Here is a 21944-nt window from a genome sequence, read left to right as displayed (position 1 = left end):
TGTGCCAAACTAAATTTGATAGATGGACACAGTTGAAGAAATGAAGAGTTGTGGGTAGATCAAAACCTACTCACAAATATATCAAGTTCAGTCAGAATGTGATAAAGCAGCACTAAGTTTGTCCAGTCTGTGATCTGCCAAGCTACCACAGCTTATTTTATTGAAAAAAATTTGATTTTTGGTCCTCCTCGTCTCACAATCCTTCTCAGGAGCTGGGTCAGTCCAAGGAGGAAAGGTTCACTTGGGAATTGTCCAAAGAATAAGCATACATATCTGTACTTAATGCAGTAAAGGAAAGCTTGACAAGAAACCTAAGGCAGTAATTGCCTCTGCTGTTCAAGACTTACTTTGCCCATAGTTCAATGCACGCATCTTTAATAGGTTATTTTAAACTCATCCAATGACTTGTAAAAAAAAATAAATTTACCATCTTTTCTCTAGTTCAAGAATCTAAGACTCAGAGCACATGGCTAGCATCTTCTGATTGTAAACTGAAAGGAGTAGCAATGCAAAAAATAAAAATAAATTGCAAAGTTAATGCTGTATTACAGTATCTAAAGATAAGGGAAAACCAGAAATTTTCCTTGCCCTCACATGAAACCTGTGATATGAACCAGCCCCTCTGGCAACCCAGAAAGAACACACATAAAACCAAACCAAACCTCAAGCAAGAGCAGAGCTTTTTTTCCTGTTTTTCATCAACCAAAAACATTACCCAAACCACACAGATCACTGCCCAAAACCCTTGAGCAGCAATGTGCAATCCAGACTATTGCAGAAATGGGCTGCCTTAGCTCCAGTGTACCTGCCTTTCCTGGACAAAGGAAAAACTTGCAAAGCTGCAAGTGTGCAGGGTCAGTACAGCTCTGCACACAAGAGTTCAGTTCCTCCTGGCATTCTCCAGTTGCCATGTCCTGAGGTTGCTACAGCAACCCAGAAAAACCAAGTGGCAAACTAGGCAAAAATCAGGGTTTTATATAATGCACCTTCACTGTAAAACTGCCTGGGGGGTCATTCACATGTAGTCTAACATGGTGTCTTCTTCCATGAATCCCAAAATCCACAGGAGAGCAGACTCCCTAAATTAGCCCCACTTTTTAGATCTCGAGCAAAAGGATGAGTGATCCTCCCAACCCAACCCTGTCCAGGAGTTTCAATGTTACACATCAGCAACCTGAACCACTGAGAGGAACTGGGGCAGGACAGAGCAAAGGTCTGCTCCATGCTCATCAGCAGGGCAAGTGAATCTGTCAGCTGTGACTTAACTCAGTTCCAAACTGTTCTATATTCAAGATATTCTATTCCCAGATCTATTTCTTATTTCTCCATCACCTGCAATACATGCATTTTTCACATGTTGGGGACATTCACACACCCAAAAGAACATTCTGAATTCACATGGATAAAGAAAGCCTGTTTAACAGCAAGTCAAGATTCCAGAGAAAAGAGCAACAGTCTCCATCCACTGTGAGGGAGACAGAAAGTAAATGGGCATGGCTTTTGTATGTTTGGATAAAACCACAGCAAAGATTAAACTCAGAAAGGTCTTCAGAGTTCTCTGACTCAAAGCACAACCAAGCTGGCTCTGCTCAGGCAATTCCATCTCCCAGTCAGAGACATCACTGCCACTCTGAGCTTCCTTTAAGGAGTGGCTGCCCCAAGTGTGATCATTTCCCCCTTCCATTTAACTGGAATTTCCCTTCTTTGTATGCCCATCTTCTCATCCTTTGATTTGCACCTTCTAGTCTGACTCCACCTTTTTATAATCTCCTCTTATGTGACTGTAGGCAACAAGATCTCCACAAAACTTTCAACAATACTCAACCAAGGAAAATTATTGGGAGGACATTGAATATTTAGTTTCAGATGGTAGAACAAGTTATTACTTAGATGTTTGGTAACTTTTGCTAAATGGATTGTAATTCTTAACTCCGGGCTGTGATTAACTCTGTAGTAGTAACAAAGCACTGGAAGTTTTGGACTGTGGTAAACAGATCTGGCTTCAGACCCAGAGCAAGAAGGGCTACAGATTAAGATAACTTGACTTTAAACACAGGTACTCATTAAAAGCCCTCATTGTTTGATATTCAGTAACACCACCTTCTCAGAAATTCCCAGACAAGCACAAGAGCAGCTCTGAAGCAGCAAATATGACAACTGTTAAAAGCAGCTTTCACAGTAGGACTTTGAGTCTTATTTAAGTCTTATAAGAAGTATCTAAGTACATAGTACTTACAAGTAGTACATAAGTCTTTTGGACTTAAAACTTTGTAGAACCAGAGATTATTCACAACTGTGGCTGTGCTATGTGCCATTAATACACCAGTTTACCTCAGCACTGGGTGCCAGGCAGCATCACAAACACTACTGACAACGCCCATAAAGCCACTGTCATGTCATGCCAGCCCCACTTAAACAAGGATTTAAAAATTACTTGTTTCAGTTCAGTTTCCACTTTCTTCATTTTCTGCAGCTGTTGTTCCAAGCTGTGTACAGTCTTTGAGACCTCGGCACCACTGAGCTTCAGTTCTTGGATCTGTGCCACCAGATTTTCTATCTCTTTATCACGAGCTGCAATTTCTTGCTGTTTTCGCTCCTTTTCCAGTAACAGTTTATTGTAATCATCCATCTTCTCTTTTATTTCTGCTTGCAAAGATTCTACCTACACAGAAATCACAGTATACAGATATTCAGGCAATTTGAACAAACTTCCTGCCAGTTGAAAGCAAGAGTCATTTCACTTTGAAGGAGTTTTACTACGGATTAAAGTAGTGCTAAAATCTCAGGTGAAAATACAACTAAATATGCACAGAAAGTAAGAAGAAGTTAGCTTTCTGAAATCTTGTTTTCCAAATGCAGCAGCTCTTAGATACATGTTTGATTACTCTCTCAACATCTCCAGTACTCTCCAAGTACTAGATGAAGGTATACTCTCAAAGGAGCATTTTGGTGATGGGGTTAGTTGGCTATCAGAGTAAAAACCCACCAAGACTACATGAGTTATTAATAATACCATCGGATTTATTTCTGTAACTTCAGAACCCTCTTCCAACATTCCAAGGAATTCCAGTTTAGAGGAAGACACCAAGAACTGAAGGAAAAATATGCCATCAGAGAGACTCCCAGGAGTCAACATAGGACAGGTACTTTGCTTTCCAAAAATCATTTAAATATGAAGAGGATACAAATTTGGAATTTTAGCTGCAGGAAAACAGTCATTCATTGGTCCCAGTAATCAAGGTGAAGGCAAGGCTAGGAGCTTTGGTGTGACAGACAGACTATCTCAGGGTGTGATAAAGTAATTTAGCATACTGAAAGCAAGCTCAGGCAGGAAAGCAGTGGGAGTGGAGAAGTAATTTGGTCAATACCCATGAGCAAGGAAGATGGGATTTTACAAAATAAGTGTTTTGTTCATCAGAAAGTGTCTGAATTGGTGTAAATCCCACTAACATTATGAAATGAAAATTCTGTGCATTAACATAGATCTTTACATCTTCCAAGTATTCTGCAGATATTACTAAAGCAGGAAAACACACTTGAGCAAACCGAAGAGTCAAATAATAAACAGGGAGAGTATAGGAGACTGGTTACGAAAATCAAAAGTTATGAACATTTCATTTTCAAACTGCTTACAGGCACTGACATTTCCTTGACTGTCTATGTATCTTACTCTCTTCTCATCTCATCAGCAACTAACCATTGCTAACCATAACACAGGTATTACAGTAAAGCTTTTGGGTACAGAAAAATCTTCTGTAAGTCTAATCTTTCTAATGCTGCACAATTTTGGCATCAGAATCCTTAAACTGTGACACCTCAGACATAAAAAGCATGTTTTTAAAACCACATTGCCAGAAAGCTGGTGCTGCAATCCTGTAGCTAAGTAAACACTTCCACATGACCTTCACTCTCACAGTGCAGCTCCCAAGAACCAGTCAGCACTCTTTTCACAAAATAATCCCACTTACACATACCTTGTACCTAGTAAACACCAGCGGGGGAAACTTATTGTAATTGCTACATGCAGAAATCAGGAGTTCACTTGAGCTGGTTTGGAGTGAGTTAAGCACTTACTGATGTTACAGCTGCATTGAACAACTGAACAAATACTGACATTTCCTGGCACAGAACACCTATATACCTCACCCTACCCACAAATGTCACTTTCTCAGTTACCATCCTGTGTGTTTGCCTCCAAGTAAGTTTTCATCCTATCTGAGCGAGGTTGCAAAGCTACAGCATTCATTTTTTCAGCTATGCCTTCCAGCATGGAAAATTCATTCCCTGGAAATTCATTCATATCGAAGATATGGATGTGCACCTCTAACACTGAGGTACACAGTTCCCTAACTATACATAAATAGACAGATGGAAATGAAATGAACTACTTTACAAGTTTTGGTAAGAGCCAGGCCACAAACAAAAGGCACAGTTTTATCATCACCATTCCACTATTGTTGTTTCATGCTCCAAACCTCAACTTCCCACTTTATACCAAAAGGCTGTTTCAGTGAATAACTGCCTGTAACACCTCTGAGCAATAAGCCAGGAAATTAAACTGAAAGCAGTTGTTCATTCCCTGCAAGAATTCTGCTACCTTAAAACCTGTATTCTTAGCTCCAAGTCATGCCTTGACATATCAAGAAGAGGAAAAAAAGCTAAAGCGTATCTAGAAGGGATTGAAAGGAAAAGGAAAGAAAAGTTAAGAGACATTCATGCTGTTTTCCATACCTGTAGAATCAATTCATAGTTCTGTATAATGTTCATTTGTGTGAAAAAAAAAAACAACCAATCAAAAAGAAAAAAAAAGCAAAAGTTAATCTTTGAAGCCAAGCATCAAACAAACAAAACTGTGTAAACAATGACTCATTTATAAACTTAAATAGGATGAGGCAGACAAGTGCAGACAAATGACATCTCTATTACAATTGTTTAGGTGGAAAAAGTAAACACATTTTGAACCCAGAAGTCATTTCTCAGATGAACTTTTTACAGTAGAGTGTCTGTAGTGTTGTCCTCCTTGGTTCATTTAAACCAGGCCCAGAGGTTCCTTTAAACCAGACTCAAACTTGAATGTAAAGCACCTGCAACAGTTCTTTCCATCTCCATAACAAACAATATAAGTGCACCCTCATTGCCTAAATGTGGTTTAATCAGCTGGGGAAAAACCTGCTCTCTGGGTAACAGAGGAAAAAACTCTCCCATGAGCCAGACCCCCAAGAACATACAGTTTTGGTATTTAATGGTAATAAACAATCCCTGTTGGCCACCAAGTCTGATTTTACTCACCCTATGCTCTCTGGACTGTCCTGAAGTCTGTGATTTTGTTGACAGTTTTAGCTGTTCTTCCAATTTCTGAATTTCCTGCTGAAAATCATCGCGTTCATGTTCCCTTTCTATGGCTTGTTCCTGTAAACCCAGCCAAAGAGAATCAAAATATTTTTGAAGAGTTCATTACAATCTTGAGTACAAGAATAACTGGGGTTTGTTTTTGTGGGGAAGGAAAAATAATCAACTAATTATAAATAATTCATCAGCATATCTGAAAGAATACCTGCAGTGACAGGGACATAAAAAAGAAACCACCCTTTTGACTACAGCATACATATGAACTACAATTATCATTTAATAAAAAGGAAAAATTACCCTGCAATACTACAAAAACTGAATTGAAAATTTAACTTTTCTTTTTCTTTCACAAGACTAGTACACCAAGGTCTTAATTTCAACCAAAACAGAAAATAGAGCACATTTTGGGAACCACCTTCCACGTCTCAAACCAGGATGAGAATTTACCACCTCCAAGCCCATGGAAATGTGGTCTCTTACTTACATCCATGAACTGTCGCTGGTTTTTAAGCTGCTTTTCAAGAACTTCAATTTGCTGTTTTAACTCAGTAATCTCCAGTAACTTTGTAGCCAGGTCTTGGTTACTTTGCAGCTGCTCTTCCAGTTCCACCTCCAACACCTTCATCTGAGAGCGTAAGTTGGAATGGTCCTTTTCTGCCTGACACTGCAGCTCCAGTTTCTCCTTTGACAAAAATTCTACTTCCTTGAGTAGACCTGAGTAAGAACACACAAATAATAAAAGCTGTCAGCGGAGGGTACAAAAGTAAAATATTTCAGATGAGCTTAAATTTGGGTATTTTGGACAGCATCAAAACAAAGAAAAATATTTATTCCTGAGGTGGGTTGTAAGAGACATCCTATACTGCTCTACCCTAAATCCTTGCCACCCTTCTGTCCCAAATCTCTCCTTAATCAAGCCATCCAACACAGAATTCTCAGCTCCTCTAAACTCTCATGCCAAGATCCTCCTTAGCCATCCAATATGCAGTCCTGGGCTAGTTTCCTCTATGACTCCTGCCTTGTGCCATGCTGGATACTGCTGCTGCCATCTACACTGTCACCAGTACACCAGTGTCAACACCCAGAACATCTTTCCAGTGGCCACTGGTGCCCAGCCTGACCATGAAGCCAGCTGCTATGAAAAAACAAAGTTACTGTATTTCTCAGAACATGAGTGGGGATTAAAACCCCGAGAAAAATCATGCTTACAAAAAAATCAGTCCAGCTCTGAGGTTATAAAGGGAAGAAAACACCTGGGAAAAAAGATGGCACATATCTTCCCTGTGCAAACTGCAAAAGAAATAGCAAAAAGGGATGTGTACATAGATGAAATTGTTCAAGTTATCAAGAGTTAATTTACAGCTACAAACTGCCTTTTCAATCAGTTGGATGCACTCAATACACTGTTTAGGAGACCAAAACTGTGAACACTCTTGTAGAAAAGGTACTTTAATTGTGAATATAATTAGTAACCTGAGCATGAAAAGAAACCTGTCTATTTTGTATCAAAGCAAGGTCCTGCAAGAGCTCATGATTTTACTTTTCAAATGTTCCATTATTCACCCCAAATGCTTTTAGTCACAGGTTAAAGGCAACTCTGTGATCCAACAAGGACCTTAAGAAATCATTCAGCCCAATTTCCAGGAGACAATTCCCTTTTGGAAGCTTGACCAACACAATGTGATTTCTGACCTAATGTTAGTACAAGCTGCTCTTACAAATCTTTGCTACCACAGCCTATCTACAGTATTTTTTCTCGGGCCTGATTATCCACAGATATTTAATGACATTTCTAGACCCTTGATACTAAGCAAAAAATCATGAAAATTTCCATGGTCATGTATGAAAAGTGTCACAGGCTTGGAATAATGCAACAATATTTGCACTACTGATTGGAGAAAATGTCACCACAGTGTGGATAATGGAAAACCATGTGAAGAGTCTGAATTCATTGGCTCTGGAAATCAAGAAAAGCCAGACAAAGAGAAACAAGGAAAGTTTGGGACAAAAACATGGACTACATGAGCTCTCGAGCTCTACAGCAATCCTGTTGTGGATTACAGTTACACTCTGACTACATTTCACTCCAAGCACTAATTATAGCCTACATAATAACCACAGTGCAATCTCTGTGCCACACTCCCTACTTTTTATTTTATTTTTAAACAACCACAATAAGTAATCAGAAGTTCATTTGTTTGTGGATGTAACTCAGGCTCTGGCAGAATGCATGAAGTGAAGACTCTCTCCTAATTTCTCTCCCAGTCCCCTTGGAGCTGTATTGTATATATCATCTATTATATGCATCACATAATGCAACAGAAAAAAACCCCACAAAACCCAACAATATCTGAATTCCATTAGGACACTTGATCCCAGCCATAGCTGCATGACAGAGATTATCTTTTGCCAAGCAGGAGAGAAGAATAGTGTGAATTAAATAGCACTCTAGTGTATTTACTAATACATGGTGCAGAGAGGAGGGCAAGGTCAGGTGCTAGAGATATTTGTGATGATAGAGATATTTGGACACCCAAAGGAAAGTCATGGATTCAGACTGACCCTGACAGAAAAGAACTGATACTTGGGAGAACAAGCACAAGAATTTTGCCTCCTATATTCTAAGAAACATGGCTGATGGCTGCTTTTTTAGCTTCCAGAGGAACACTAGTGCTTTATGAAAAACAAAATACTGGTTAGGTAACACTGACTTACACAGTCACAGTCACCTCCTTAGACAGAAAGGCAAATTAATTGAAAAAATAATTAGGCAAGTAGATTCTACCTGGAATCAGCAGTATTTCATATAAAGCAGGTATCAAATTTTGGCAACCTCTAAACTCAAATCTTTCTGAAAAATTTTAAATTTTTTTTTAAGCACATGTTCCCCAAGTGTATAAATAGATTTTCAAGCAACACACCAACAGATCATCAGCTCACAGATTTGTTTCTTGGTAGAGACAAACCTATTTTATTAATGCTACTTCACATCATGCAATTCCCCTTGGGAAAGGCCCCAGCACACTCCTTCCCACTCCCCAGATCATTAGCAAATGCCAAGCTCCATTCCAAAGAGTTTTAATTAGCAAGGCCATTCTACTCACATTAGTACTCCACATGAAAAACTGGAGGAGATGTCAGCTTTTCAAGGAATAAGCCCATGTCAATCAGCTCCAAACAATATGATCTATATTTATCATGTTTTCCACATACTACAAACAATTCCAAACCTGAGGAAAAGTACTACAGATGTGTGAGGGAAAGGGGATGGATTTCAGGACTTGGCCCTTGCAGCAAAAGTAACTGTTCAAGTTCTAAGGAGCTGCTGGCAAGAGCTGGGCTGCAGCTCCTGGGAGAATGTCAATCCTAAAATACACCATAACCAACTCTGTTCTACAGAGGGCAGCAGCAAATTTCAGGACAGTGAGGTGGATACCAAAAATAGGTTAAATTAAAAATAGTGTTTGAGAGAGATCTGAATAGACAGAAGGAATAAAGATACAGTAATGGATAAGAAAGCTCAGCGCAGCTTTTTGACTCTTAACATGAATTTAACCTACATAACTTTATTTTCACCTGAGTGATTTGGTTTACTCAGCTCACACTCTCTGGGGAAAAGAAAAAGTCCAGAAAAAAGAGACAGTGAATATGCAAGAATCTATGAATATATACAAGTGTATAAATAAAATTAATATTAAAAACAACAGGAAAATTATATTTTGAGTAGACCACAAAATAATCATGTCAATTATGAATTTATCAGATCTAAATGTTAGCCACTCAGGAGTTAAGTAGGCAAACTTTAGTTCAGGAGGAAAAAAAATTTCTCTATCAATTTGGCATCTACAAAATTTGACTACAGCACTTGACTTCCACAAGTAGTGTATAACTCTAAGGATCCTTCCTGCTTATTTCTGGTTTCCTTTTTCATTTCTTTACTAGCCTTTCCTACCATTCTGCTTTTATTTTTTCTGACCTACTAATCCATTCAGTTACATTTCTCTCATCTCCCTTAGACATCCTTCAGTTCTTGCTGTACTTTTTTTAACTCACAGTTTTGTGTCACCTCAAATATTTTTCTTTTTCCCTCTCTTCTTTGACTTAATTTACTCATTTTGACAGCAGGCTTTGTATCACTAGAAGCTCACAGGCAGCTTGCAACCCACTCCATCCCCTCAAAAAAAATGAAGCTGGCAAAAACAAAGACAATGGCACAATGCACTTTAAGCCTGATGGCAGCAAAACATCTTTTTCACTTCAAATAGTCACTATTGAATTGAATATTCCTAATTTTGCATCACAGAAGTCATAGCTTTTTATGGCCAAGATACTTATAAAGCCAGTAACCTGTTGGGCCTAATTATTAAGTACTATTCCTCATTGTTAAAATAAAAGTTATCAATTCATTCACTCAGTGTTACAGCAACACAGCAAGAAAAAAAATCCACACTTGTCATTACAAACCTGAACCTTCTTTTTGTGCTACATGAGCAACAGCTGTTCCTAGAAATCAAAACACAGACACAGGGACAAGATGAATAGGGCATTGTGATCCATTTCATCTTCTAGACCACCAAAAACATGTATGGAATACAGAGAGTGTATGGAATACAGAGAGAGCCAACCTTTGGGCATTTCATCTTTATTGTGCTCCAAAGCTCCTGATGACCTTGATCCATGTCTGTAGAGCCTTCTACCTTTACAGGAAGACCCTCTCACCTGTGTACCAGTCTGAGCTGCTCGTTAGGTCACCGAGCCAAACTCTGATCCATGACAGGAGGACACTGCAATGTGCCCTGACTGGAGGAAAGTTTCTTTTGTGCTAAGAATGCTGTGCCCTCTACTCACCAAGAATTGCCTGCTCCTGGGTGAGCTCCTGGAAGCGTTCTCTCATGTTCTCCAGCTCCACAACAAGACGACGCTCAGATTCCTCTTTCAGGTTTAAGGCTTCTTCTAAGGCAGCTTTTTCTGCAACGTAGCCTTCAATAATGCCTGGAAGCCAAGTCAGAATGCAAGTAAAGCCATCGACAAACTGATCTACTGGGAAAAAGCAGCTTGAAAACATGAGTAAGCAATTTTTGCCAAACAATGGAAGGTGACATAAAAAGGAAGAAGTAAAAGATGATTTATGTTTATACTGTAGATAGGCTTTTGAAATATCTTAAGGAAAGAAATGTACTAGTTAATGTATTCTGAGATTATCAAGATTTTATGAGGCTGACACATCACAAAGTATCTCCAAATGTGTAGGATTCAAATGGGGATCATTAGGCTTTGATTGCCTGAGATGAGCTTACAACACATCCTCTGCTAAGGGCTCATGCTACAAGAAACAGAATCTCCAGAAAGTAATATCAAATGTTAGATTTAGAGCCCAAGAAATCCAGCAAACAGAAAGCACATCATCGATGTTGGGAGGAACGAGCTGTGAGTAAGTGACTCTGCAATCCATTTCTCACCCTCTGCCTTGTGAAGCTCTAGTGCCAGCTGGTTCTTGGCCTCACTCTCCTCACTGAGGCACTCCATCAGCTCCTGGTGCTGACTCACCACCTGCGCCGTCTCCCGATTGCGGCGGCTGAACTCTTCCTCAAACTGTGTGTGGTTTTCATGCATCTTCTCCAGCTGCAAGTGAATGATTGCCCCAGCATCAGACCTCAGATGCACACGCAAGGTAATAATACCGCAGACATTGCAACAAAAACCTCAATTTTTAATAACATTTATGCATTAAGGTCCAAGTTTTGAAGTTTCATTTCTGTACTAAGCTGACTTTGCCCAAAACCTCTGGACACTTGGGTGAATCCCTGTACTTGCACACCAGTATTTTGGCCACAAGTCTTGCCTAGGAACATAAGTTTCTTCACTGTGCGTAAAAAGAAATACCTCCCTGTTGGCTAAACTGCTTGGCTTGACACTTCCTGAGCTACTTGAAACTCAAAGCATCCTTACACTTAAATTGTTCAACAGATTGAGTCACATCTAATAGACAGTGAAGTCCATATATCATCAGGTTTACAAAGAACACCACCAGTAGGCAAAGTATGCTGGATCACAGCTGATGAGGATCACCCAGAACCCAGATCTGCCACGGCTTGGGCAAGTGCTTTAACCACAAGTTAGCTATGTCTCAGTGGAACCAGCATCAGAACCTAAAAGGAAATTTATGCACCTCATTCTAGGAGGGATTTTTGAAGATGGTGAATATACTTTTCACACAGACTCATATATCTGGGTTTGACAAAATACCTCATGAGAAGATTAATTTCAGGCATGTTTTTCCCCTTCGCATCTTCTCTTCAATTAGGGACTTCCTTACCCAACAAACGAATTATTATCACACTAAATTAAATCCTTAGATGTATACAGTGCTTGTGCATCTACCCCAGATGTGCAGTCCAGACACTGCAAAATTCAGTATGGAAATACTCAAGTTCTTTTATGAATGCACTAAGTGCATCTCCTTTTGTCACAATTAAAGCGGCATGTAATTACAAGGACGTTTGTTTCCCCAAGCATTTTGACATTGGACTGAGTTTTTTTGAGTTCTCCTGAACCTGCTTATCAGTGTTGAAAAGGCAGCAGTGTGAGGTGTGATAAAACCTCCTCAAAAAAACTCCTGGTCTCCCGAAGTTTCCAAATGAATTTAAAATCCCAGTTTAAATCTACTTAAGGTAGCCCATCTATTACCTTCCCACAGGATGTGTTAAAAGGTTAAATACACAGCCTCAAAATTGACTTCACATTTCCAGTGTTATACACAAAATCATGGAATGGTTTGGTTTGAAATGGACCTTTAAAGACCAGCTAGTTCCAAACGCCTGCCATGAGCAGGGACATTTTCCACCAGACTAGGTAGACTCTGTACAGATTAAAAGCTTTACTTGTTTAGTTGACTCTGTAACCAGTTCCAGAAGTCTCTCCACTGCAGTGCGCAAACGATGACAAATTTTCAGTATTGCTTCTTCACTTTCACACGCCAATTCTGGCTTTGCAAAAACACTTTCACATAAGTATTGGCTCAACTCAGACACCTCATCAGTCCCTGGAGACAGCTGGTTGTGTTCTGTGAGAGTCTCATCAAGCAGCTCCTCTACTGAAAACAAGGAAGCTATTGGAAAACACAGAAAAGTGACAGCTAGCCACAAAACTGGTCACAGAGATAACTGACATCAGGCAGTGACGTGGTCCTGGACATGCACCAAGATGAAAACTTGGACCCATCAACAACTCAATGTTGAAAAGTCATGAGGGCTTTTTCACAAGGTTTGGCAATCTTGTGCTATACATCAGGATCTGGAACGCTGCATTCACCAAGTCCATCTTGCCCCATGATCTATCCAAGCTTTTCTAACAACATTTTAGTAATTACACTACTAAAAGAATTAAACAGAGAACACTAGTAGACACTACCTTAAGTGTGGACCAGCTTTGAAAGACACAAACATTGCAAAAAGATATTCCCTTTCCATTCTCTTTTCCTTTCTCTTTCTTTTCTTCATCCATACAAAAGGATATGAAAGGCAGTTTTCAAGAATATGATTTAACTGCATCCAGGTTTGCTGATTTGTACTCACCTTGTTCTAGATGATGGTTTTCTTTGGCTTGGAAATACTGCATGAATCCCATTTCCTCCATAATACTCTGAGCTTCTTTAGAAGCTCCAGAAGCCAGACTGTCATCAAGGCAAAGACCAATCTTGCTACAGATAAGGTCCTCAATAACTATTGTGGCCTTCACCATTTCCATAAGCAGTTTGAAAACGTGCTGATAAGATTCTCGCAGTTTTTCCCTGGAACAAAAACATACTGAACATTAGGAGAATTGCACACACTTGATTTGAACCACACTTTGAACCTGCTGTAAACCTGACAGTCTAAAATGGGTATCTGCCATGGTTGGGCAGCTATCAGGGAAGATCACTCAGATGACTCACAAAAACAGGTCATTCTTAAAGACCTGGCACAGCTGATGCCTTGTCAAGGCTGACCTAGAACAGAGGCTAGACAGGGTTAAAGAATAAAGTAGGGATTTATTAAAAGGCCTCAGTGGATGCACCTTGGGCAGTGCAAGAGCCCAGCCAGGGCTACACCCAAGGTGAACCAAAATGGACGACCAGTCATGGGGTCTCACATTTTTATAAGTTCTGCTCCATTTGCATATTGGAGTTAATTGTCCAGTTGTAGTTTTAGGTTATGAAGTCCCATCCTTCTTGTTTTTCTCTCTTCAGCCCACATTGTTTATGCTCTTGGGCCTGAAATTTAGATCAGTTGTCCTTGGTCCCAAGCTAGAGAAGGAATTGTTTTGTCTCCCTACTCTGTGAAGAGAGCTTACTAACACCTTAAATATGAAGCTCAGAACTACAAACTAAAGCAGCACAGAATCTGAAAAATATAAAAGCTAAAACCTGAGGCATCGCAGCAAAACACCTTTGTCATCTCCACAGGTAAACCACACTAAAGTCACAAGCATCCATACCTGTGGAAGCACCAGCAACAAAGCCATTACTACAGTAGGAGGAGCCAGGAGTCTACTACTACAGTAGCAGTGACATCAAAATAACTAGAGGGTGTTCTGGCAGACCTGACAACAAAAGCTCTATTTCCATTTATGAAAATATTTTGGTTTTAAGATTAACACTAAGCCAGTTTCTGAAAGATGAGAGAGGGAATTATAGAAGCTTATTCAACATGACAGCTTCTCTAATCCCCGTGACATGTCAAACCAATCCACTCCATCTGAAAGCTCTTGGTCACAAAACCTCTCTCCATTTTTTTAGATTTTTCCAATATTAGAGACAGCAGAAACCCCAAAACACCAAAGTCTTCATTATGCTGAAAGAAAAAGAGCAAGAAAAAAACTTCAACTTCCTCTTACGGTCCGAATAGGTTGATAATTTAAAAAACCTCAAAATAATTTGCAAATAAAAGCAATATATCATCCTCCAACATGACTATTTTGAGCTGGCTTCATTTAGCCTAGTTATTGATCTCTTTAAGAGAAGTGAGAAAACAAGCAAACAAAAGCCCTAGGCACTAAGCATTATGTAACCAAAGATGGACAAACCTTTCCTCCTTGGACTGCTCAATATCAGACCTCAGCAAGGCCACCAAATTTCCTCCTTCCTGGTTTTCCCTGCCCCGCCACTGAAGGAGTGTCTCCAGCTCAGCGTTGGTCTCCCCTATTTCATGCTTTAAAGAGGCCACTTTCTTTTCCAGCTGTGGAAGTACAGTGACAACACAACAAAATCAACAACTTCACCTAAACTTTGCTTTATAAATTCTACCTGAAAACAAGTTTCTAGAAAAATTACTTCTCGCCTTACATTTATTTTTCAGATGATACCTATACCAGATTAAAACATGTGATTACATATAAATAAAAATACATATTTGTATGCATATACCCACCCCCACGTGCAGATTTTGCTGCCAAACAAATTACTGCCATTGTCAGAAACTCTGTCTCATCAGTAAACCAGCAAATAAGTCAAAATATCTATTTGGGAGAAAACTGCCAAGACAGAAAAGCATTCTGCTCCCATGCCAACATTCTGAACCCTCATCAAGTCCTACAAGAAGAGCTTGAAAGAGTAAGGCATTCTCAGTCAGGAAATTCTTAGTGTTAGTCTGTTTTCCCCTAGTCTAACATACCACAAGAATTATACCTGCAGTTCCTCTATACACATCGAGGCAGAGAGCCCTGTGCTAAAATACAGCCCCAAAAGCACATTTAAAATATAGGTTGAAGTATTTTCTCCATACCTGGTTAATTATTGCTGCTCTTTCCTGCAGCTGGGCTGATAATATTTCTTGTTCCTTTTGGTGAGCAGCCTGTGCCTTCTCCCTCTCCTGAATCAACATCTGCTCCTTGTCATGTAGTGATGCCTTTTTTTCAGCTTCAAATTCTTCCTACATAAATCACACATACTTGGATATAATGAGAGAAGAAAAAATTGCTCAAACACCACCACCATCCTCCAAAAAAACCTCAAACACCCCCTGTATTTTTTTCTGTATTCTTTAGAAGTATACATTCTGCCTCTCAGAATAATAAGGAGTAACTTACACATCAACACCTCAAAACCAACAAAACTGTGCTGAAATTGTGATCAAAATCAAAAACAGTGTGGCCAGCAGAACCAGGGCAGTGACTGTCCCTCTGTATTCAGCACTGATGAGGCACAATTTTTTTTTTATGAACACCAACACACTACACCTATTTTTTACATTGGCAAGTCAAGATAACAGTTTTTCTTCATGGCAAGAAATAAGACTTCAGAGCAGAAGACCTGAGCTGACATGGATCCTCTGCAGAGGACTGAGCCAGTCTTTGCCCCATGCTCTAGCAGGAAGGTAAAAAAGGGCTGACACAAAGGGGTAGGATGACTTTCCTTGACCTAGAGCATGGCATTTGTGGACAAAATCTCTGAAGCTGCCTGCTTGTTCTTCTCAAAAGCACTTAAGAGAGTAAGTCAAAGCACAGACAGCAATTCTGAATACCTCAAATCTGCTAGGGAGGCAGAGGGAAGAAACCAAGGGAACAGGCTGGCATGAAGACAACTGCATAAGCAGCACAGGGGAGTGGGAAGGGAAAGGCTATTTGTAAAAACCTGTATCAGCCCACAACACAGCTCAGTCTGACACTGCAAGGAGATCCAGCCAGTCTCTTCTGGGACAAAACACTGCTCAGCAAGTACATGAGGCAAAAAACCCAACTGAATCCACAGACAGCTGCACCAGCAGGAGAAGTAGCCCTGGAAAAGTTTCAACAGCAAGCAAAGTTTCTGGTGTTGCAAATGCTTATTAAGGCAGCATAAGAGAAAAAAGCAGGGATCATTTCTGGAGTTTCTGCATAACCCTCAGTCCAGTCCCAGCTTCTGTGGGCTGAAGGCTGAGGTTCAGCTGAGGACAGCAGTGACAAATATACCTGCAGCAGCTTTTCAGGACACACTTGTGCCCTCTGTCTCAAAAGACAGCTGCAGCAGCCAGAGAGAGGTCAAACAGTGATCAGGACTACACAGAGGACCAGAAGCAGGAAACATCTTGAAAATGCTTATCATGATGTTGAGATTAAAAAAAAAGCAGAGATTAACAGCAAGAGTAACAACAAAGTATCTCACAGACAAAGAAGAGCTCACTGCCATCACACACTTGGTAAAAGCTTAGCTAATACTGACTGTTTTGCCACATAGACACAGTCTGTGCAGTAGATGTGGGATGACAGGAGGGCAGACATGTCTCTGCAGACACTAAGAAGAACAAGTCTCAAATGACAAACTGAACATGTACACAAGGAATGCTGCTTAGAGCGTGTTCCAATGATTTTTATTTTTGTTTTGGCTGAAGGACACTTCATATCCAGTTCAGGACTTGAAGACAACCCTGTGGTAAAGACACTTGCTCACAGAACACTTGCTTTATTTCCAGTGTTGTTTTTCTAGTTCTAACATTGTGAAGCATGGGAGAGCTCTCACTCAGACTGCTGTTTTAGAGGCTGAAGAACAAAATCTTACACCAATTGCACTTTTTCAGTGGAACACACTCCCAGTGCCTACTCAGAAGAGCATTTTCATCAGAGCCTACCTTCAGCTGTGCAATCTGCTGTTCCAGCAGCAGCTCTGACTGACACTTCAACAGCTCAATCTCCTCCTGGAACTGAAGCTGCTGCTTCAATTTTACCTCCTCAAATTGAGCCAGAAGAGCTGTTCTCACAGATTTTACTTCAGAAGCTGATGCAGAAGCATACAGCTGCAGACAAAGAAGGAATGTAAAATATTTTAGCCACAGTATAAGAATTAAGGAAAAAATGATACCAAACCCATCAAGCTACACCAAATTCTGAAGAGCACATTCACAATCCTCAAGGTCATACAGGGCTGCTGTCTATCACCATGCTGAGTACAGAAAAAAGCAGGTTGATAAAAATAGATAAGCAACTAGGCATTAGGTATCAAGTATCTCCTGTATTCATGAAACCATCAGGTCAGACTAACTAAGTATTCCTGACTTACTCTTTCCAACTGACAATTCTCTAAAAGAAATTCAAAAAAATAAAAAGGAAAGAGAAGCAGAGGGAGAGCATATTTTGTTAAGATGTGATTTCCCTTGTTCAAATGGGAGCAAGGATTACGCATCTCTGTTTAATGCAATTATTCTGGGATACAGTAGTGAAAGGTTTGAGAGATTTTTGGTCATCTTGGGGTTTTTTCCCTACTATTTTCTCTAAGAAGAGTCACTGTAGTCATCAGAATACAAATCCTGTTTCTAGGATGATGTGCTTGAAGACTGAATCACCATTAGAACCTCCCAGGAAACTAATTAAACTTCCTCCCCAGGCAATCTATTCTTCTAAAAGTGATTTAAGAGTTATTTGGAACACTATCAAATTTTCAATTTAGTAAGTGAAAAAGCAAAAGTTAGTAATACTTTAACTTATTGTGTTCTGTGGTTATAGCTGAATAAAACTCATTTTGTTTGTGACTTCCCCTACTATATGAGTGCAATATAACACCAGTGGCTGCTTGCATCTGCAGAAGTCAGATTGTGTCCTCTTATTGTTAGCACTATTAAAAAAATTCAAAAACCATCTAGATGTACAGCCTTATTTCTAAGTCTAACAAAATTGAATTTACTTTATGATAAAACATGGATGGTTTTGGGTTTAGGTATTAGCAGCATTCTGACCTCTTGCTCACGTTCATGCTGTGCTTTTAGTTTCTCCAGTTCTTCTTCCAACTGCCTAGAGTACTGTTCCTTCTGTTGCCTAATATCTGCCTCATGAAGATCCTGAAGCTCTTGGAGTGCTTTCCTGTGCTTTTCCTCCATCTGCAACACTTCCTCACGTAACAGATCCAGAGCCAGACGTTTTTCTTCTTCCAGCAACTGCCTTTGATTTTGCAGAGCTGTGTTCAGATCATTCTGTGTAAGCATTAATTTTAAAAAGGGGAGGGAAAAAAAGAGAAGTACAATTATCTTTGCAACCCATTTGTCAAGCACATGTCCTGCTGTAGCAAAGCTTTAGAAATAAACAGGAACAATATTGTTTCATGGATGAGCATACATACATATACATACTCTCTAAAACATTTAAATGGGTTTATTTTTCTTATCTAGCAGAAGTTTTGTAAATCCTTACTTACTTGGAAGGATCTTGAGATTCCTAGAGATGTGGCTTAACTTCTAGAATTTGATTTACTTTGGTCTAATCACTTTCTGAAGAATTAAACAATAGCCCTACCAGGGAGAGAAGGTCTGAGCCACAAAATGGAGACCCTCCAATCTTAAACACATTAAAAGATACACTTCATTTGTGCCTTTTCCAGAAATGATACAGATATTCATTAGACTGATCATTTGGGGCAGGAAGCAACAGATGGATTTATTTTTCAGCTGGAGTCTCCTGTTTCAGCTCATAATATGGCCACACACAATGTGTCAGTGTTGGCACAAAGAGATTGTGAAAATATCCCCTGAGAACAAAGGAAAAGGTGATCCCACACAATGTGTCATGAAATTTCACCTCCTGTGTCAGGCTTTCTTTCTGACTCACCTTATGGGCTTCTTCTGCTTCAAGAGCCATGGTTTTAAGCTTTTCCATATTAACAGTAGCTAGCTCAATTTTCAAATTATTCTGGGAAAGCTGAAGTTCTTCAGCATGCTTTAATTTCAGCATCTCAATCTCCCGAAGCAGTCGTGCCTGATGGATTTTATCCTGCTCTTGGAGCTGCTCCCTGTGCTGCAGCTGTAGCTTCTCCAGAGCCCTGCTGTGTTCATCTCTTATAGTCTGAATTTCAGATAGGTAGGAAGACTCCAAGGAATCCAGATTTGATAAGTGTTTAACCTCCAGCTCATCGATTTGGGCCTGATGCTTTGTCTGTAGTTCAGCAACACAACTTTCAAGCTGAATCTGCTGTTTACTTTCCAGTGTAGATTTAAGTGTCTCCATTTCAGCTTGGTGTTTTGCCTGAAAATCAGCCGTGAGAGACAAAATCTGCTGCTTATGCTTCTCCTCTAACTGCTGACTTTGGAGTTGCAGCTCATTCACATGCTTCTCTTTCAGCTTTTGGAGAAGAACCTCTTGCTCAGTTGTGAATTTCTGAGTCATTGCTTTGTGCTCCTCCATAAACCTGTATTATTTCCAAGAAAATTAAGAGACTACTGTCAAAAAAGTCACTGTTTTTTTTGAATAATTGAGCTAATAAATAATAATCCAAGGAAAATAAATAGACCTCACTTAGTCTCCACAAGTTTTACTTGATGCTTCAAATACAGAACTAAATGCAAAGCAAGCCACAACGATGATTTCACAGCCATATAATTAAAGGTTTCTGCAATGTCACTTGGGAGTAGATGGTTATTACTATAAAAACTGGCACCCCTATTAACTTACAAATACAGAGCAACATGTTTGAGAAATACTGCCATGACAGTTAAAGCACGGTGTCTACACTGCTACATCTCAAATGAACTGTCATAACAAACACCTCTAAAAATGTGGAAGGGTAAAGGAGCGAGAAGAAGCTGAGAAGCAAGAAGAAGCTGATAAGGAGCTCTGTCCAAAGCTCTAACCAAGGAGACCAAGAGAAGTGAGGAACTGAAGAAAGATAAGAACAGAATTTTGCAGCTGGATGAAGTATTTTTAGAAAGTTAGTTAAGTCACTGTAACTTTTCACCAATGGTGTTATGTTAATTTATTGTGTCCAATAGTTAGGGTAGAAGAAGCATAAACAATCAGAGAGTGTATAAAAGATCAGCCATGTTCAATAATAAACAGTTGCCAACTGAGACTGCTTGTGGTCTCTGCTTTGTGTCGTGACCGCCTCGACAGCGACACTAAAAACATCTGGTAAAGACAAGACATAAAACCACTGTGGAGGTCGATGTGGGATACTTGGGAGCTCCTCCAAACTCAGCTGAGTTCTGCTTAAAGCTTGAGCAGAAGATCTCGTATCTGAAGTACTGCCCTTTACTGCAATCAGTAACTACAGTGTTTTTGCATGCAGACATCAATAACTCAAAAAACCCAATTATCTGAAAGTGAAGTTGCTGCTTTCAGTGCTTTCTTATAGTCATTATTTCTCCAGTCATCTTCTGTGAACATATTTTTTGGGGGGGAAGAAGGGATTAATTTGAAGCAATGCATGCAAACACCAACAAGTGATTGTTTACTTCCCTTAATTCACTTGAAACAACAGGTGAAGGAAGGGGAAGAAAAACAGTAGCTCCAGGCATCTAACCAGAACTAAAGAATACCAAAGGGGGCCCCATCAACCTCAGCATTCAATGGTTAGCACAAGCTTCATTCACCAGGAAAAGCTTGTTTACATTCATTCCAATTGTTTAAAAACATTTAGAGAAGTTTTTCACTTATATATCCTATCACACTTCTCTTTGAAGGCTGGTATATGATTTCCAGCTGTGTTGTACTCTTAGCAGGCACAACTTGACTAGATTTAATTTGCTAGACTAGATGAAATGCCTTTACATAAAGCAAAGCCTACAGCAGATCATAAGAGACAGCACTGCTGCTCCCTGGGACAGCAAGCTTTGCCTGTGTAAGTCAGACAGTGCCATCAAGTGACTACCTTGCACCATCACTCATCAAGTCTAAAATAAGAAAAGCAACTCCAACAACGAGTGAACTTCTAAGGGAAACTTACTTGTTTTGTGCTTCCAGGAGTTTCAGTGCACTTTCTTCCTGCAGGCAGAGTGTGGCCTTTTCCATTTCTTTTGCCATGAGGGCTTTGGCTGCCTCCAGGTCAGCTTCATATTGCTGCTGAGCTTTCTGCACAGCCTGGGCACCTGCAAGGCTGTCCTCCAGCTGCTGCAAGTTGTTTTGCTGCTCCTTCACCAGCTTCTCCAGCTCCAGAATTTTGGCAGCTTGGTGATCTTGAAGTTCAATCATTTCAGCTTCACGGAGTTCAAACTGTTTTTGTAAGTTCTGCTTCTCTGATTCTGCTCTGGTTTGCAGCTCTGTGTGCAATAGTGATAACTTCTCTTCTGCTAGGAGTCTCTGTGCCTCACTTTCACATTGCCATTTCTTCTCTTTTTCTTTGTACATGTTCTCTATTTTTTGGACTTCTTCTCTTAATTCCTTTTTGTGATCCTCAGCAATTTGATATTTTACCTGTGAAGACAATTATTTAAAAGAAAAAAGAATAAATCACCAAAACCAAACTGAAGGGCGTGAACTGAACAGTCCCAGGCATTTAAGGTCTTGGAAAGATTAAATTCTTGTAGTGAAGTAACCCTTCCTAATGAAAGTAAGGCTGAAACGACCATTTATAAAATGGATTAAATTCAATGCATTGTTAAGAATTAATTTGGGTTATGAAGATAAGAAAAAATTAAGGCAGAATTGTAGAATTCATATGGTACTTTGTGTTCATTTCTCTTGGGGTCACTTATCTTCTTTTCAATTCAACTTATACAGCTATGGGTATCTTAGGTGTTTATATTAGGCATGAATAAAAATCCCTTTTAAACTTCTTTTAAAAGCCACATAAAAAGCATGAGTAGCACAAAAACAGAAGCCAAAGCAGCAAATGATTGCTCCATGACAGAAGGCAAAAAAAGACTGTCTCTGGCTTTCTCCAA

At 39.7% G+C, this 21944-nt stretch overlaps 1 protein-coding gene across 17 annotated transcripts in view; it reads right to left on the bottom strand.

Annotated features, from left to right (window-relative positions):
• The window catches only part of PCNT (pericentrin), a 71761-nt gene that overhangs the window by 24875 nt on the left and 24942 nt on the right, over positions 1 to 21944 (bottom strand). For 9 of the 17 annotated variants that reach the window (XM_038142381.1, XM_038142395.1, XM_038142382.1 and 6 more), the window contains 15 exons: positions 21008 to 21474; positions 18898 to 19474; positions 18033 to 18266; positions 16932 to 17096; positions 15111 to 15257; positions 14413 to 14564; positions 12924 to 13138; positions 12231 to 12457; positions 10809 to 10971; positions 10198 to 10341; positions 9814 to 9852; positions 5834 to 6063; positions 5290 to 5409; positions 4732 to 4752; positions 2435 to 2662 (listed from right to left, as the gene is read on the bottom strand). In XM_038142381.1, coding sequence (XP_037998309.1) covers positions 2435 to 2662; positions 4732 to 4752; positions 5290 to 5409; positions 5834 to 6063; positions 9814 to 9852; positions 10198 to 10341; positions 10809 to 10971; positions 12231 to 12457; positions 12924 to 13138; positions 14413 to 14564; positions 15111 to 15257; positions 16932 to 17096; positions 18033 to 18266; positions 18898 to 19474; positions 21008 to 21474 — 3129 coding nt within the window. The remainder of the gene's footprint in view (positions 1 to 2434; positions 2663 to 4731; positions 4753 to 5289; positions 5410 to 5833; positions 6064 to 9813; positions 9853 to 10197; positions 10342 to 10808; positions 10972 to 12230; positions 12458 to 12923; positions 13139 to 14412; positions 14565 to 15110; positions 15258 to 16931; positions 17097 to 18032; positions 18267 to 18897; positions 19475 to 21007; positions 21475 to 21944) is intronic. The other 8 variants (XM_038142388.1, XM_038142389.1, XM_038142392.1 and 5 more) reach the window with 6 other exon arrangements.

The sequence above is a fragment of the Motacilla alba genome, chromosome 7, assembly GCF_015832195.1.
Source record: "Motacilla alba alba isolate MOTALB_02 chromosome 7, Motacilla_alba_V1.0_pri, whole genome shotgun sequence".
Classification (NCBI taxonomy): Eukaryota; Metazoa; Chordata; class Aves; order Passeriformes; family Motacillidae; genus Motacilla; species Motacilla alba.
This window is presented reverse-complemented; position numbering and strand designations above follow the sequence as displayed.